We start from the raw sequence: 19,345 nt of genomic DNA, 5'->3' as shown, positions 1-19,345 counted from the left end.
GCTTACTTTTTTGGTTACTGTTATTTATGCATTGCTGAGGTTGCTTAAACTTTCCCTCAACATTCCTACAGGATAAATTTTGCCTAATTCTGTAGGAAGTATAAAACAAATTTTCTGAAGATTTTTAATTTGAGAAAAAGTTCAAAATCAGACATCATCTTAACACTGAGACCTTCTGATGCTGTTAACTAATAATTCACCTTGATGACGCCAGTTCAGTCAAGAATGCTGCTTGTTGGAGGAATACAGCTTAAATCAGTTATATAAGAGGAGGAAGGTTTTATATGTGGAAGAATAGTAGAGACCTCTTTATTTATATATTTTTTAAAAAACTGGGGAATTTTTTGTAATTTTTACCTAAGTTCAGTTTAATGGTGCATTTCAGGCAGGAGACTCCAACAGAACAATGAACCTGTGACATTGTATGCCACTAATCTAAATAATACTCAAGATGTAAAGACAGCAGGATTTCGGGAAGAGAGTATAATTTTATTTTGGTGTGTAACTGATTTTATAATCTGCTAAATGCAGCATAAGCTCTCTTTCATTTGTTTTTGTAGGTAGCTAGCTCCCCCTTTCTTTTCTCTGTCTAGTTTGGAAGAGTCAGACTTTATGCCGTTATATTGATTTTTTTTATTTGATATAGCTCTATCCCAGTTATCTTAAATAATTTTAAAACATTAAGGAATAAAACTCCAGAACACTGTAAGGAGGAAAATATTATTTTTAAATCCATTGAAGCTATGGGTTCTCAGATACATCCCTTAAAAAACTAGCTTCCAAGTTGTGTTGTAACGTAGCTTAAATTACATTAACTTTTTCTCCAGGGCATTTGATTATTAGTATTGAAGAAGGGGTGAAAAGTGCAGTGGTGGTTGGAGAATATTAAGGGGCATATTACTGCAAATAGATATTCACTTAAGTTATTAACTTAGCATCCATTATTGAGGGGTGCTCAGTGTTCAGGCTGCAACAAACTAGAGGCTCAGTTCAGTCCAGCAGAGCACTTGCAACTACATAGAGAAGCTTTTCCTCTGATGGGAAAGGAGAGGAGGAGTTATATAGACAGTAGGCTTTTATGAATTTGGTAAAGATTCTAAATCACTTATGTATTGCAGTTTCTAGATTACAGAAATGGGTAACTGTAATACAGAGAATCAAAAATAGTACGACTTCTGTAATTTGCCTGTTTTCAAACGTGAGTTTTGTTGTTGTTGTTTTTTTATTTTAGTGTCTGCTGTAGGTCTAGTACTATCTATATTGAGACACAAGTCCATGCAAGAGGTCATATATGCATACAAAATGTTATCTCTGTGTGACTCCAGCCATTAGATGGTTAAAGTGCTGTACAAAGAAATCTAGCATCAAATAGAAACTCACTCACTTAGAAGACATGCTGCAGGGACTAATCTTGTATCTTAATGAAATAAAATGAATTTTTTAGCGGACCAGCTATAAAAGATGATGTTGGTCAATAAAATACTTTTGCAGTCACGATGGTAGTGGAGCAATGAATGCCTCTGTGGTAATTGAAGTTAAATAAGGGCAGGTTGTAGTGGAGAGGGAGGGCACACTCGAGCTGTATGGAATAGAACCAGGCTGGAGAGGTGAACTCCTGGTTAGCCTTTTACACTAAAAAAAACCCCAATAAAATATTAAAATAAAGTTGGGAAACTGACTTCATGCTACACAATTAATTTTTAGAAGTGAATGCTTGGAATTTTCAAGGCCAAAAGCTTAAAGAAAACCTTCAAAGAAAGATATAAGGAGGTATCTAGGAGGTTTTCTACTTCTCTGCTGCTGGAGGATTTTTCTCTGCTGTTGTGTGTTGTGGTCAGACTTTTCTTCCCCTTCTTCCCATTTTTCTTGGGTGGTGTGGTTCTCCTGACAGGTATGACAATGAAGAGAAATTCAGGACAGTAATGTGTGGCTTACCTCGCTTTCCCAGGATGTGCGGTGGCAATGAATAAGACATTAGCTGGGTATGTTCACTTAATGATCAGCCATTAGCAATTGGCTTCTAATGCCTCTGGCTGAGCTTAGAGTCAGCACTCCCTGACAGAATGGCTGGTTTTTACAATACCCATTTTGGTGTTATCTTAAGATCAAAAAGGTCTCTGCAAACAAGTACTCTTTCTCTGTATGTGCTCTGGTCTGTTCCATGAGGGTAGATGGGCGTTCTGGGTATGTTTCCTGTAGCTGGATGTATAAGGCCACAGGCACCTCCTGGCAAATACCAACTAAACTGAGTCCAACTTTGGTGCGTGAAATACAAAGTACTGTAAGTAAGAGGTAACAAATATATCTCATCTATATATGTATGTGTGTATATATATATACACACACACATACTTGTATATATAAAATGGTAGTTCAGTTGTAAATTACAACATAAAAATGCGAGTAGCTAGCAAGGTGATTCAGCACACTTAACATTTTTCATCCACATCCATGAGTGTTTCTTTAAAATACTGTTTGTTAAAAATAATTCTGCAGGTTATTTGCAGAGAAGCTGGAGACAGAGAAATGTGAGGCAAGGCAATGCTGGGGAAGATGGGATGAGAAGGGAAGGAGGGTGGTGGGGTCAAAGTCCCAATTGACTACTTAAGTTAGATATGGGCAGGTCTGTACCACTACTGGGCAACAAGAGCCTGCACAGAAATGTGGTCATTAACATTTTAATGTGGGCATAGAATAAACTAATAGAATTCCATGATTCATTATTAAAAATGCTTCAATTCAGAAGAGAAAAGTGCTTTGTTTATGCAGCCTTAAAAGTAAAGCCTTATATTCTTTCCAGTTTGGGTTATTTGCTTTCAAATTATACACTGAATTTACTGGAGATAAATCCCTTGGAGGTGATGTTTCTATAATCCAGGCCTTTTTGTTACTTGTGTGTGTGTTTATTGTTTGCCGTTGGACCTCTTCTTTTCTTTTGCCCTTCCATTACTGAAATTATTTCTTAGTATGATGGAATTCCAATGTATTTGAATGGTCAGATCAGTACAGCTATTTGTTTTGTTGCTTTTATGTTAATTTTGGTATTATTAAAGTACATGTTTATTTTTATATATTTTCATATTTTTAGTGTGGAAGTTTAAAATATATCTATATTGTTCTCTTGTAAGTAACTCTCTGAAATTTCAACTTTTTACAAAGTAACTATTCTCGCTCATGTTTGTTTAGGGGAAAATGCAGCGTTGCACTTCTGAATGAGACAGAATCTGTGCTGTCATACCTGGAGAAAGAGGTAATTATGATTTCTCTTCAAGTAAATATTAGGATAAGTTTCTTTTTCTTTCTGTATTTTTAACAAATGGGCAAACAATACTTTGAAAATCATATCTTGGATGATAGGTTAGAAAAATTATGTTCACAACACTGATTTAAACAATATTATTGGATAAAAATTTAATTGACACACTTAAATGATAGGTTTATTATGAATCTGTATTTAGAAAATAATTAATTTGAAGTAATTAATATGACATCTTACAGATGAAAATATAAAGATGTTTTCTTGTAGCAGACACTGAAGAAGGAATTCACATGGTGCTTTTTTTTCCTCCTTATTTTTCCTTTTTTTTTTTTCTTTTATCATGTGGAAAGTATCTATTCATCTTCCTCTGGAAGATGCTTAGCTTTACCAGAGAGGACAAAAATTCCCCAAGAATTTGAAAGATTGCAAAATACCTTTAAAATAAACATATTTTTTCTTGGGAGTGTCTTAATATAACATCTGGAAGGCAGTGTTTTCTAACTGAAATTAGCATATCTTTATTTTTAGATTTCTACACCAAACCACTGATAATCAGTAAAAATATTTTTGAAAGCAGGACTTGGCCTATTCTTATGTGACTATACCACATTTGCCAATACTGTTTTAGCGCCTGAGAAGGGTTTACACAGACAGTGTTTTATTTTTTTTTTTTTGAGATTAATTTATAATGGGATGTCAGTATAGTTGAAATACTTACCGAATTTAACACGTTTGCACTCATAAGTATTTAACATTATTTCTCCTCAAATCCATTGATATATTTGTGTATGGATCTTTTCATTATTGCTTTGTTCTGAAGTAAGTCCTAACAATGAGAGAAGTCTTAATTAGCCTTTTAAAAGCACTCATGAAACATCTGTATTATGTAAAATAAAGATTTATGTACCAGATCTGTGTTCTGTAAAGTACGCAAATTTCCAAATGGAAGGTGTTACAAATTTAGAAACCTAATTTGAAAAATTATTACGCTGTTGCAAATATGTCTCTTTTTTTTAGGATACCTTTTTTTATTCACTGGTGTATGATCCATCATTGAAAACACTTTTAGCAGACAAGGGAGAAATCAGAGTGGGGCCTAGATATCAAGCAGATGTGCCAGACATGCTTGTGGAAGGTAAATACTTGATCTCTGATTAGTAAAAAAATAAAAGTTGTTGTATTGTGTCAGCTCATGCTGACTTTCTGAACTAAGCTAATACATAGAGGCAGAAAAAATAAGATAGTAGGTCTGAGAAAATTTATGAACACCAGTAGATATTACGGAAAAAGAAAGGATACTTGAATAGCTGTTGAAAATGCATCCATTTCCCGTGCATAGGAATTTGATATTTTTTTGTTTAATTATATGCTCTGGTTAGTTATTTAATATAGGCTGCATTGAGAAAAGATGTTTTGTCAATTATTGACACTGTAGTAAAACAAGTGGAAAAGATATTTCTTTTAGTAAAAAAATAAAAGTTGTTGTATTGTGTCAGCTCATGCTGACTTTCTGAACTAAGCTAATACATAGAGGCAGAAAAAATAAGATAGTAGGTCTGAGAAAATTTATGAACACCAGTAGATATTATGGAAAAAGAAAGGATACTTGAATAGCTGTTGAAAATGCATCCATTTCCAGTCTGTGCATAGGAATTTGATATTTGATTGTTTAATTATATGCTCTGGTTAGTTATTTAATATAGGCTGCATTGAGAAAAGATGTTAAGGACCAACCCTTTTGTCAATTATTGACACTGTAGTAAAACAAGTGGAAAAGATATTTCTTCTTTCCCGTTTAAAGCTAACAATGCATTAAAGAGAATTCAGGTCTTTGTGTCTTCTTATTTCAAAATATTGTCTTTCTTTAAAGCATCTTGTTTGTTTTGTAGCAGGGTTGAAACAACTCTTTCTAGCCTTGGCATAGCTTTAAAATCAGTGATGTTTTTAAAATTTTATTTTATTTATTTATAACCTTACTTAACTACCTATGCCTCTTTTGCTACATAGAACTATTATTTTAAATAAAATTGCAAGTAAAATAATTATTTAATATTTTCATCATATTTAAGAAGCATGAGTACTTACTCATGTCTTGTTATGTTTACAACTGTATTTGTTAATTAAATTTTTTAAAAATCTAGATTTAGATACTGTTTAGATACTGATATCTAGATGTAGACACTGTTTTCAAGAGTAATGGTATTTATTCTTTAAAAAGAAGGGATTATGTGAGAAGAACGTCACTTGCGGTAAGTCCAAGGAGTTCTGAATGCCCAAATATATGAATTTGTAACCTTAAATGTTGTATTTTCTATTCATCATGTTCTACTTTTTTTTCTGCTATACTTGAACAAAACCCCCTATTATTTCTAACTTCTACAGACCTTATTTAATAAAGGTATGAAACAAGAACAGTTTGATTTCTGGCAAGTGGCAGATTATTTTACAATGAATGCTATTTAATAATCACCTGCATTATTATTCTGACTTTTTGTTTAATAACCAGAAATAGTCTATAGGAAGTCACTTCAGGTTTGTTTACAAAATGTACGGACCTGTTTCAGAACAGGTTTATGAATAGATTATGATCCACTGCTATTCTTGCTGAGAATGTACCTGCCATAGGGAAAAAATAGTCGTGTAGATGTTCATACGCTCAGGAGAAAAGCTTGCCAGAGGGCTCATGTGCAAATGGCTGTCTCAATGTGTGTGAGAGGCTACTGGGAAGTCCTGATCTGATTCCCAAGTACCTGCTTGAACTGTAGAGTTTTTAGGATAAGCTAGGGCTGTCTGCCAGGCAGGAAGTATTTTTCTACTGAACTCTTCTTAAATTTCGAAAGACAGACGTTAATTATGAGGTAGTGAATATTACATATAAAGGATTTTTTTCCTGTTCAAATTTTACTTATTTGATTTTTTCTAAAGTTAAAATTATTAATTTAAATGAATAATTTTAATATTCATTTAAACGAAAGTTACCAAGTTCTTATGGAGCTTAATGTTTTAAGTCCTTGGTTTAGTTAAAATGAGTGGTTAAGCTGTCTTGTACATCATGAAGATAGGATTTCACTGTCTGTTACTGTCTTCTTTTCCTCATACCCCACTAAGCTCCAAAATGCAGTAAGTGGTGCAGTCCTCTTGCTGCTTTTAGTAGGAAATGATAATCCATCAGGGTGAGAAGCACAAAGCTGCCCACAAACCAAGGATCTGTTGGTACGTGGAGCACTTGAGCAGTTCAGTTGGATTAATCTGCATATATTTCAGGTGGCTGGTGGAAAAAAGAGTTTGGTTTTGGGAGGATAAAAATATCTAAATTACGGTATTTTGGACTGATTTTTTTCTAAATGTTTCCCATAGCCCTCTACCCTCCAAGGAAAAACAAAAGCTGTTGCTGTGTCTTTATGTAAGCTGACAGCCTGGAAGTTAATCCATTCACTGTCAAGCCTTTTTTTTCATACAAACAAATCTAAACAATGTTTAAAATTAATAGGTTAAAAAAGTTATATTTGGAAAGTATGGGATTCTGTAAAGATTTTTTGTCTTTATTTTTCAGCCTGTAATGATAAAAGTGGCTAGTGATCTGTATCTCCAAATTGTTATTCTCTAATGGGTAATTCTTTAAAAGTGTAGAGCCATCCCCTGAAGTTAAAAGAGAGAATTTAGGCAACATCTTGTCAGTTCAGAAAAATCAGATTTTATATAATCTAATAATAGTATTATTAGATTATATCAAATAAAAAGAATTCCTGAATTTGTTCACACATAAAACTTGTTCTGTAATCTAAAGGAAGAATACCTTTTTGTAGAAAGTTGGTGGGCATATTTTATATTTACAGAAAATCCCCAAAACAAACAAACAAAAAATATAAACAAATCAAAGATTTACACACCATCAGTTGTTTTATTTTCAAAGTTACTGGCGTATAAATCCAATTCAAATTACTAAAGATAGTTTAGATTAGCTTTCAGAAGGCCACTCACAACATGGCTGAAAAAAAAGAAGCTCTACAAATATTAAATTAATTTGTTGTAAATACAGTGATAAATTCTAGTAGATTTAAGATTCAAATTGCTTGCACTTTCTCCATACTGTGATAACTTATGTTTTATCTGAATAGACTATGGTGGTTTTGTTTTGGTTTTTTTGGTGTTTATTGGACGAACCTGCATATCTGAATAGACTATGGTGGTTTTGTTTTGGTTTTTTTTGGTGTTTATTGGACGAGCCTGCGTGGCTTTTCTAGGAATAGATTTTTTTTTTTCCTTGCATTGATGTTGCCATTTTTGCATCCTTCAGTAAAATTTGACCTAATCATCTGCAAACCCAGGTGACTAGGTCAAACTTTGGATAATACAGCATACCTACTTCTCCCTGCCTCAGGAGTGTTTTGGATAAATTTATATTGCTTTTTAATTTTTCAATATAAAAAATTTTGAAAAAAATTATTTTAATTTTTGAAATTAAAAGAACATCTACTTTCAAAAGACAAAAAGGTTTATTAAAATCAAGATGCATGATGAAGTCTTCCAGATGCAACTGTTTTGTTTTTCCACGTTAGGATATGTTGAATCATAAATCCTTTACACAATTGCAGTAAACAAATATAAACAAAGTTAAAATTTGGTTGAAAATGCATAAGCCTTGTAAATCCATGACACTTCTGTTTGTAATGGTGTAGCTAAATCACTTAGATCACACATTTAGTGAAGACTGTAACTTTGGAGAAAGACCAGAGCAGATTTCTTTCCTCAGTCTCTTCCGGCTTTTGTTGTCACCGTTCTTGGGAATTAAGCTTAGGAGTAAAAGTTGTCAGATGTGAATGATTTTGTGGTTGTGTGAAGTCTTTTGTCCCCCTAGTGCCAAGTGTTACAGTCTGTCTATACTCTAGTTTGAAGATTTTAGAGTCTTTTTAGTTGCTTTAAATATGCTGGTAGAGAGGAGACTGTTCCACAGCATTGACTGAAATTCTGGCTAGCAGGATGCTGAAGAATGTTCTTTCTTTGTTTTAACAACACATTCTCCAGTGCCTTATTCTGTGGATGGAGCAGCTTGTTTCCACATCTGTTTCCAGTGTGGGGTAACATTCTTCTCCTCTGTGCAGAGCAAGAATAAAAAGGTTTATCTCTGAGAATCAAGAGCATGAAATTGGGCAAGGAGTATCTTGTTTCTGTGGAGCATCCCTACTCCTCAGTACAGGAGCAAGGTGTCTCATTCTCTGCATGTGATGGCCAGAAGATGCTGTGTGGTGCACTCACCTACAGTATTTGATCAACACCTTGTAAAATCTTTGACTAGTAACTTCAATAAGCAAAGCTAAAAGCCCTAAACAAGCAAGAACAAAACCCTATACAGTGTTGGTCTAGGCAAGTCATTATTATTACTGTTACTTGGTTACAAGGCATACTTTTATAAATTGTTCTGAATATGATCAAATTGTTGTCACCTTAAACTAGCAGATTTTATTTAGTTGTGTTTTGTGTACAGGGAGATTGCACCCAGGCAAACTAGTTTAGATTCTTGGTAGACTTTTATATAACATTGATTCTTACTTGTCTCACAGCTTTAAAATCCAAATGTTTTTAAAATTCTGGCATTTCAACTGGTGTCTCATGCAGTGGAATAACTGATGCAGTGACAGTTTGTTTTACATGGTTGGCTAAAAAAGCAGAGAATGAGCGAGAAAAAGTGCTAACATGGCATTAGGGATATAGTTTATGAAGTAGGATAATGCTTAAGAATGGGAGAAATGGGAAATCTTTTTGCTTTGTAGGAGTTCTTCTAATGCATTATTTTTCTTGTCACATGCCTGTGCTGCTCTTTCTGCCTCATGCATGCCATCATAGGCCTAACTGCAGCTGTCACACAATTTAAATGCGTTTACACAAAATAAAATGCATGACAGCTTAGCTAAACAAACACAATTGAAGTCATGTTGCAAATAGGGAAGCCAATTGTTTACAGTAACCTCATTGGCCAAATCGGTAATTTCTTAAGTAATGCTTACTTTCTTTCATTCATGGTGTTGTGAATCAAGTGGAAAGGCTGCAACCAAGTCAAAAAAAGGTCTTCTGTCTGTCAAATGTCTATTAAAACTTCTGAAGCAAAGTATATTTTCTAAACAAATCTAAGAAAAAAATGTATCATGACTGTATTCTGGGCATGATATGTAAATCGTTTCACAGTAGTGAAACTGTCAACAGTAATTCTCTGGCAAAAAATATCACAACCAAATAATTGTATTTTTGAGAAAATTATTACAATCTGGAATAACAGTTTCCTATGATTTTTTGAAAAGTAATTTATCAAAATAAATTTTCTAATGTTGCATTTGAGTTTGTATGCCAGGTTGTGGTAGAACAGTGTGGTGGTAGGCAATGTGAGATGTTCAGGTGTTGAAACCAGGATTTTCAAAAAAACAGCCCAGCAGTGAGGAAGGACCATGCTGAATCAGGCTATCAGCTGTTTATCCCTGCATGAAATCTTGTCACTTGAGGTTTGTTAGTTTTCTAAAAATTTGTTTAAAGCCTATTAGAAATTCAGTAAAGTGTCACCTTGAGCTTCCTAATGAACTTCTATGATCTTTTTTCAGTATTTCAGGATTTCTTTCTAAAAAGCCTGTGGACCACTGTGTCTTGGTTGCAATTTTGATTATTTTGGCTAGCATAGCTGTGAGCCTTGGCTGTGCTTAGTTGCCCACATTTTTTATTTAGCCACATTCCCTCCTTCACACCCTAGGTATAACAGAATTTAGTTTGAGCTCATGTATCTCGATTAGTAGCTGTTGTATTCCTGAGATCCAGTAGAAATCTGGAGAGGATTCTTATCCAAACTCAAGTATCTTGTTATTGTTCATAGTGTATAATTGTTCTCTAACCTCTCCTATAGATCCATCATTTTAAGGTGTATCTTTTAGATCTCTCATGATGCATGTGAACCTCTCCACTTCTGTCCACTCATCATAAATGCAGAAAATTAATTTGATTTCTCTTCCAACAATTAATTTGAATTTCTCTTATTTGCTTCCTTTTTAAATAGATCACATTGTCAATGTCTTGGACTCTTGGGTAGTTTAAAGACCTTTTGACTCTATTGATGGTCTGAGAAGACTTTAGTCATTTTAATACTCTCTGAAATTTGGACAATGCCGTAGCATATAAGAGGATAAAAGAAAAGTGACAAAAAAAGAATTAACCCCAAGTCTAGTAATGTGCCTCCATGACAAGGACAGTTTTCTCCCTCTATGATGTGAGATGTCCCTATTATTTTTCAAGCTGAAGTGAAAATTACAGTGTATGAAAGTACCCTCACTCACATCTTTCATAAGCATAGGAATTTTATGGGGGGATGAAGGGGCTGAGAGGAGCAGCTCTGTGGGAAAGCCCTGCCGTGCTGGCAGGCAGTGAGGGGATGTTGGCCAGCAGTGGCTCTTGTGTTCCCTGGGCAGCATCCCCAGCAGCTGCATGCACGGTTATCTCAGCAGGGGAAGTGTTTGTTTTTAAAAGTTTCTTTTAAATAATGGTGCGAGGTTGAGTTAACTAAACAGATTATTCAACTACGATTTTTTAATTTGAGTTTGGTTATATTTTTTTTTGTACTTGTTGTATGTTAATCCACCACTAGATGTGGAATTTTTTTTTTTTTGTTTTTTTGTTTTTTTTTTTTGTTGAGGTTGGGATTAAATGTGTGAGATGATATTTTTTGTTTGGACTTAGATGTTTATTGGTTTTTATTTATATTATAGTCTTAGAAGTTGTGAATTTTGTACTATTTTATTAATAAATTATAAAATCGAGTTGTATTTATATTTTTATAAGGTTTTTTAAGGATAAATTGTTTAATTAAGAAATTATTAAATTATTTTTATTTTTAACTTAACTATTTGTGACTTGTAATGTGGATTTTATTTAATTATACAATACTACTTAAAATCATGAAGAAGAGGATGATGAAGAAGGTAAAGATTAGCTTCTGTTTTAAAACTTCTATCTTGTTTTACTATATCTTATAACTTTAAACTCTAAGTTTTTTTACTATATGATATTACACACTTCTATTCAAACTACACACATAATTTCAGTTTTGTCATTCAATTTTGTAATCTTTCTCTACGGCTTCAGGTTAAATGTAGTGTTTTCTTGGCGGTCAGTATCTGTTAGTGCAGAAAATTTGGAATTCTCAGCAGCTGGAGTCCCTACAGGGAAGTGTGTGCTGGGAATATTTGCTACGTTAGTTGCCTGGGCGCAGCAGCTCCTTCGTGCTCTGAGGAGTGCAAGCCAGGTAAGGTGGAGCCAGGCTTCCCTGGGCAGAATGAGCCACGTCAGAGAGGAACATGGGATGATGGATGCAGGAAGGGTTAGCCTTGATTTGGGAAATGAGTTTCCAGTTTCCGTGCAGAGGTATGTGGCAGGAGACAAGCGGCAAGGCATTGACAAGTATGGTGTGGAATGATGCGGTTTCAAGGTTTCTCGGGGGAACTGGCTGCTGGTCCTAACACAGTGCCCCGTGCCGGGCTGTTTGCAAGTTCCTGTTTTAATAGCCTGGAGGGGGGATCTTAGACTCACATGCTAATGGTCCCCTCCCAGCTGCAGTCCTGCTCCCAGCCCGGTGCTGCTTATCTCTTGCATCTGGGTTTGAATGGAGACCTTAGGGGATTCTTTATGGAGGGGGGTTCTGACACAATTGGGTTCTCTCTGGCCATTTAAAGCAATACCAAGAGTGTGGAGTGGGCAAGGAAGAGGAGTACCCCCTGCTAAGACATACAGAAAAGGAATTACAGTCTCTGAAATGGAGGAGGAAGTACCCTATAGGAAAGATGTTCTGTTCAAAGCATTTTTTTTTCTTCTAGTAAATAAAATTGTAAACTAAATGCTGGAGTCCCTCTTGCACACCTGAAAATACCCCCTGAGTGGCTAGAAATAGCACATGCTGTGCAGCTGATTTCATCTTTGAAGCCAAGGCATTTTAGAATTAATGCAGTTCAATTAACTGAGTACTTAATAGGAAGAAGGGGAGCAGTTGGACAAATTTAAGCTGCAAATTTTGGTTGACATGCAGAAAAACTTAAAAGTTTCGGAAGAAGGGGAGCAGTTGGACAAATTTAAGCTGCAAATTTTGGTTGACATGCAGAGAAACTTAAACGTTTCTAAAATGCTTCTGTTTCAAAAGAGAATAGATTAATTCCTTTTAGGGTGGTTTCTAAAGTTTTCACTGTTTTTGTGCTTTTTACGGCAACTCCATTACAAGAGTATGTTGTTTTTAGTACACCAGACATACCAAATGGAAACTATTAAACCCAGAGTTCAAGCCTTTTGATGTTTGGGAATATTGGAATTTCAGGATTTTAAGTTTAAACATGATTACAAGTAAAGAGGCAGATGAGAAACTCATTTACAATCTGTTTGGATTTTTAATATTATGAAAATTCAGGATTGCTTAGACTTGGTGTATTGTGTTTTCTGCTTCCCATATAACTAAAACTTTTTTTTTTTTTAAATTCAATTGATGAAAATATACCTTAGAATAGTGAAACTCAGCTGTAATTCCATGAGGAGGGATCTGTCCTTTTACTTTGTGGTACATAATTCTCCCATTTATTATATGAACTTGAATTTGAAAGTCACTAATGGAGCCAGACACCTGCAGCAGTCATTTGAGTGGTGCATCTGATTCTCTTGTCAAAGATCTGTGCTGGCTTATTTCTGTTAGTATTGATGTGGTTGCAGTGATTTAATGCTGTTGTGAGAAGATAATAATCAGTCCTTTTTTAAAAAAACTTTGATATGAAATATTTTTAGAAGGTTCTGTATTCAAATATTTCAGTTAAAAAGTGGACAGCCAGATACTCTAACGACAGATTAATGTGTGTTTGTGAGAAATATCTGACAGGATAAACAAATATTGTGTCTTCGTGTCCTATTGATTTCCAGAAAATATGGTTGTAATTTGTGCTAAGTGATCACTTTTTTGACAGTTCCTGAATATTAACTGGAGACATTAATACAGTAAGTAGTTCTTAAAATTCAGAAAATGTTGCCTTTTTTCCTGAGTTCAGTGTTTCACAAATATTATCTGGCTAACCTTTTGTATTTAACTACCTTTAAAAAATCATGAGGGCTCATAATTTTGAGGCCATGTTAGTGTTTCCTTTGTGAGTGAAACAAAGTGCCATTACAAGAATAAAGAAGTGAAATTGGAGTAAACCCAGTTGCTTAGGTGTGATCAAAGGAAGAGTTGCTTTTCTTGTGCACCCACAGAAGGTGACAACAGCAGCACCTTTAGGCTCTTCCATCAGCAGTATGTGAGGGAAAGGTTTTTGTGGAAAAAGCTATCAACCATAAAGTTATTTTTGGGTGGGGTTGAGGAATTAGTGTGTCTACTCACTTGGTTGTACATACAGCAAATTGGGAGTTCACAGTCAGGGTTCAGAAGCAGGTTTCTTGTCAATTCAAGATGATTTTATGGGATCCATAGAGCACAAAGCAAAGCTCAGAGTCTGAAATTAAAAAATACCTTTAGGTGGTTATGCCTAACTCAGGTTTGCTTCTAGATGCCTAGAAACCTGGTAGAAATTGATTTCACCAAGTTCAATGTGAAATGCATTGAATTTTTATGTTTGACTTAAAATCTGGTAAATCAGTAGCAAAATAAATGATAACTTCAAAATATTGGTTAGAATCTTGGTTCAACTATAAGATGATGGCTTTCTATTTCAAGGCATTTTTCAGAAGGAATGCATAGAACAAAAGTTATAACAAGCAGATTTAGGAGTTCCTATTTGTGGAAGTCCCAATCGAACACCAAACATAACAGGTGTAAGTAAGACTCACCTTTATGGACTGAATAGAAAAAAAAATGTTGCTGAGACTTCATTCATCTCAGCTGAAAATAGATATTTAGAATAAATCAGGTATTTAGATGAGATGAATCTCAACAAATAATAAAATTCCTTGTTATATATGCTCAAATATATTTTGTTGTCAAATGGGCTTTCTGTTGGTTGCACCTTTGAGTTAACATAGTTTATTTATTTCTGTAATACCTTCTAAAAGTAGGAGCTTGAGGGTTAGCCAGTTTAAACTTGGTAGTCTCTTGTCAGATCTGAAGATTTTTTTTTGTTATTAAGCTCGTACAGTAAATTTTGCATAATTAACTGTCAAATGCTTGATTATCACAAACAGTAAAATATACTTTACAGTATTGTTCATGTCAAATTTTAATAGGATTATAATATCCTTTACATCGCTTTTGTCAATCGCACTTTTATTACTGAATTATTAATTTTTGTGCTGAACAATTAAAAGCATATTGATGGAATCTTATCAGTTCTGTTAGAAATTAAACACAACATGTGTAAATGGCCTCTTGATTAATGTTTTCAGAAAAGACTTTGCTTCAGCCTAATCATGCATTTGCAAGGAAAATCTGTAGTTTAGGGCTGTGGCCATGCATACTACGGAAGCTCAATTAGGTATTTGAAGCTTTGCATTCTAAGTCATAGTGTTTTATGAAGTGTTTTCAGTGATGTAATTTAACATCAATACCTCAACAAATTCTGTTCCAATTTGTTGAGGTATTAAGTACATGTATAATTTTGATCACACAGATCAAATGTGGTCATGGAAATTTCTGAGCTTCAGTTCTCAGACCATTCACAACTTCTTTGTTAACAGTTGAGAATAAGATAGAAGAGTTGGAAATTGTGCTGTATATCAATTAGACTTTACAGAAGCCGCTCAAAAGGTGAGGTGAGTTGTGTGGGTTGTCCTGCTTGGGATAGTTGGAGTGGGATTTTTCTGGTATTGTTTGGTTTCTTGTTCATTGGCTGCTCCAAATTGTAAGAGCAGGTCTGTCTTTCTCAACTTTGATTTATGCTTGAGGTCAGTTGAATTTTGGGTCTTTGTAAAAAAGGAGCCATGATACCTTGCTGTCTTTAGCTCCTTGAAGAGACACAGGATTCTGTTACTAGTGTTCTGTTTGTTATGAACCTCCTATTTCTCTGCAGCTTGAAGGAAATGGTGAAAGGGGCCCTCTGGTTGCAGTGCAGCATGAATGGTCTGTGCTGTGTGTTGCTGTGGCAGGTTGTGTGTGATTGCTATCAGAAAGGTTTTGTTGCTAATAATAGCTGTAGGGCCTTGGCTGTGATTGTTCAAATACTAAATGAGTTCTGTCAGGTATCAGCCTTATAAAGGGTACAGTTATTTATTGTGCGCTGTGTATGTGCTTATTATCCCCGTGAGCACTCCAATCACTTTTCAGCTAGCAACATCTTAGTGTTTAATTGACTTTGCTGGTATTTTCTACCTCAGTAACTTCACCTAAAAGGACTCACTGTAAGTTCAGATGTTTGTTTCTTTGCTGTTTTACTGCAAGTCTGATTTTTCTTCTAAATTTATTCTGTAGAAGATGAAAAAACAAACAGCAGATGCAGATGAAATATGAATTTTTACACTTTAATAAGTCAAAATACATTTCATCCTAAACAAAAAGTTCTTGTCTAAATTGTTTTTTTTACATTTACTCACATTAAAAGTTGGTTTTTTTCTCTTTAGAATGCTTAAGTACCAGGGAATTTGCATATTTTTAACATTAAGGGTTTTTAAGGAAACAAAAACCAAAAAACCAAACAAAAAAACCTCAGGACAACCCAAAACTGCAGAACCACTGGTGTAATTTTAATTTATTCAGGGTTTTGGTGTGGGGTTGGTTTATTTGTTTGTTTGATGGAATTTTTTGTTTGTTTGGCTTGTTTGGGGATTTTTTTTTGTGTGTTTTAAAATTTTTTAAAATTTATTTTGAGAATAAAAGTCTCTGCATTATAGTATCCCTTTTTCAAAAGCAAGTATTTTAAATACTATTACTATTCATACGTAGTATTTTACTGTTCTTTTTACACTCAATCATTTTCACCATGATTTCCTGAAAACTCTATTGCCTCATGTGTTTCTATTTCAGGAATTTCAGCAAAACTGAAAAAAGTTCTGCAGGTTTTTGAGAAGGAGGTAGCCTCATTTGTTCCTTCCTTCCAGCAGTGAGCACTTCCATAAACCAGCCATCCTTGATGCTGCATTATATAGAAGTTGGTCATTAATGTGTGGTTGCAGTTCAGTTTATTCTGAGCTCAAGTGCAATTCTTTCTGTTAATTTCTAGGAATTTAGAACATGATGAATTAAAGCTCTGAGCATTTTGTGAGTGCTTGTCTTTTGATCATCAGTGATTAAATTATAAGTACTTTAAAGCTGAACACTGAGAGAACTTTAAGGTCATAGAGGCAATTCTGTTTCGAAAGGGATTTTTCAAGTGCAGAATGATTAAATGTTTTTATACATTCAAGCTCTAGAGGATAAGTGGCGACTGAACTATGCATGTTTTATTTACTTTAAAAATGCCCAATAGCAGTTTAAATGCTTGTAGACAAGTAACAGGCTTTTATCACATGATGTATTTAATTTATAATCTCTATACATAGCCTGGTTTTCATTTCTAGTCGTTATACATGTCTTGCATTCATAAATTATTACCATGAGATTTGCATAAACATAACTCCTTACCTGAGTAATTGAAATCTGAATATACCTCTGTAGGCAAGCTAAGGCAGAGGAGAGATTGTTTTGAAACTGAAAGGTAAACAAATAATTTTTCTTTTGCCTACACTTTTCATCTAAGCTTTCTCAAGTTATTTGCACATAACTTCATTATATTTTTTGAAGAGTTAAGTTTAAATTTTTGAACTTTTCTTCTGATTTTTTTTTATCTGTACTGGTGAGAATTGCAAATGATTAAAAAAAAATTAAATAAAAATGAGTATATAAGAATTTTATGCAGGATGACTGTCTTAGTGAGGAACTAATGTACGTTTCATCCAAGGAGAAAGCTCAGCTCTTACATTAGACAGACAGGTTTAATGTCTGGAACTTTATTCATATACAGTACAAGAAAATTCAATGTGATTATATTTTCTCCTCTGCAAGTTAGAGAAAATGTTTGCAGACTGTCTAAATAGCAGCATGAGAATGTGATTCATGAACTGAAACTTCATTCTCACTGATTTGTTGCCTATTTTTACAACAATGGTACACAAACAGCACATGAAACTATGTTCAAAAAAGTATTTAGGATTACCTGCAGGTAGTAGACTCCCAAAGAGTTCTGGCAACAACCTGCTAAATGCTTTATCTGCTTAAAACCATATTTCAGTGAAAGAAATTTCATTGTGTTACATGGTAAACTCATCTAGGGGAGTGTAAGAACCAATAAGTACCTCTCTTCCTCATCCTTGCAATGTTAGCTAAGAGATATTCCTGTTCCACAAGTACAAAACTAAACCACAGAGATGAAGACACTGGGTTGACTTCTTATACATGTGCTAAGCATTAAGAATACAAGCCTTTACAAATGCCTTCACACTGATCTGCTTGGTGTCTGGTGAGTCTGGGGAATAGACACACACATCAAAACTGGCTGATTTCAGGAGGCTGGATGAATAAATGAATTTACTTACTAGGAGGAACACTGTGGCTGGAAGTCTTGGTCTGGTGTCCTGTTCTGTCCATGGACAGATGTACTGCCTTACTCTGACTGAAACCCCACAGCTACGGATTTTCTGTCCCATGGAGTTAAGGATCCAGCAACTGGCACCTCTGTTTTGCACATCTTGAAAACTGGATTCATTCAGCAAGCTGAGCACTGCCGGCGTTTAGGTTGCATGTTTGAATTGAATTCACAGCTGAATTACTTTTTCAGAAGGAGAATAAAAAGGTTTTTTGAAAAATAGTGCAAATCATGCAAAATACAAAAAACTTTATACATCAGAGGTGTCTTTAAAATCAGATATCTCATCAGCTGTTTTTCATTAAAAATTAAATTTGTATTATTTCATTGACATTTTTAAAATGAGACCTAACTTATAGGTTCATATTTCGGTTTCTTAATAATATATTTTATTGCAGTATTGTTATGTTTAAATTAAAAGAATTCCACTCTAAAAAGTTGTTTATATTGAAAGTTATTTTCTTTTAGTTGGGTACAAGAAGAACATAGAATCATGCTGAATCTGATGTACTAGTTATCTTTGGGATATTTATCATCAGGAAGTGAAATCTCAAAGATTAAATAGAGCTTTAATTTCTTGCACCTCATTTAAAATACATTTGGTTTACTTCTGTTTTGTAAATTTTTTCTTCTTTTTTTAGAGGGGCATATCATGCTTTCATTTGTCTAAAATGACTAACTGAAAACCAAAACTTTTAAACATTTTTTAAAGAAAAATCTTACTTTTTATAAAAGACACCCATGAGAAATAAGGAATTTAATGATTGATGAAGAGTAAATCGGATGTATTTATGACCATCTACTAATGTTTTCCAGTAAAATTAGTCATCAAGGTTAGACAGGCTGTAATAAAATTATAAACAATGACTTAAATAAGTTGGATATACTGGTATGTTATATCAGTTATTCAAAAAAATTGCCTTCTCGGTACTTCTCAGAAGCTGTAATTGATGTACTGCTCTTGGTAAGGGAAGGTGGCACCTTTAAAACTGAACTTCTCAGATGCACTGAAAATGGTGAAAGTAAAACTCCCCCATTCCTTTGTGAGCTGGGTTTTGCAATATAACAAATTAATACCCTGACAACTTTATAATCTGTTCGGTTTGAATGTCTTATACTTTGGTGTCAAATTCAACAATGTTTATCGGGTAAATGTTGATGTGCTAACGGAGAAATTGCATCTTAAAGTGGTTTGCTAAGTTAAAAATCCTATGGGATGTGGTACAGGCATGATCAGCTAAGGATTGACAGCTCAAGTAAAACACAGAGGGTTGATGATCATTATTTTGAAAGATCTATTTATCTTATGTGATCCTCTTATTCTAATGCTTTCAGCACAAGCAAAGGAAGTCAACAAAATACTTATTCCTGAAATGAACTTTTCTAAGGTTTTTACAGCACTGCTTGACTGCCTCTATGGTTTGGTCTAAGTTACTTTCCCTGTTGAAGTGATTATCTCCTGCCATGAAAGCAAAATATCGGGAATTAAGTAGCTTTTTAAAGTGCAGCCTGGCAGATTCCACCTATTTTCTGGAAA

General features: G+C 34.3%; 1 protein-coding gene across 4 annotated transcripts in view; it reads left to right on the top strand.

Annotated features, from left to right (window-relative positions):
• MTA3 (metastasis associated 1 family member 3) overlaps window positions 1-19,345 on the top strand; it is a 138,071-nt gene that overhangs the window by 32,720 nt on the left and 86,006 nt on the right. For all 4 annotated transcript variants that reach the window (XR_005626381.1, XM_039697924.1, XM_039697925.1 and 1 more), the window contains exons 5-6: window positions 3,187-3,250; window positions 4,277-4,394. Coding sequence is in view for 3 of the 4 variants with exons in the window: in XM_039697924.1 (XP_039553858.1) it covers window positions 3,187-3,250; window positions 4,277-4,394 (182 nt within the window). In the remaining variant the exon portion in view is untranslated. The remainder of the gene's footprint in view (window positions 1-3,186; window positions 3,251-4,276; window positions 4,395-19,345) is intronic.

This window comes from Passer montanus, unplaced genomic scaffold (assembly GCF_014805655.1).
Source record: "Passer montanus isolate IOZ18808 unplaced genomic scaffold, ASM1480565v1 scaffold12, whole genome shotgun sequence".
In the NCBI taxonomy this organism is placed as follows: domain Eukaryota; kingdom Metazoa; phylum Chordata; class Aves; order Passeriformes; family Passeridae; genus Passer; species Passer montanus.
This window is presented reverse-complemented; position numbering and strand designations above follow the sequence as displayed.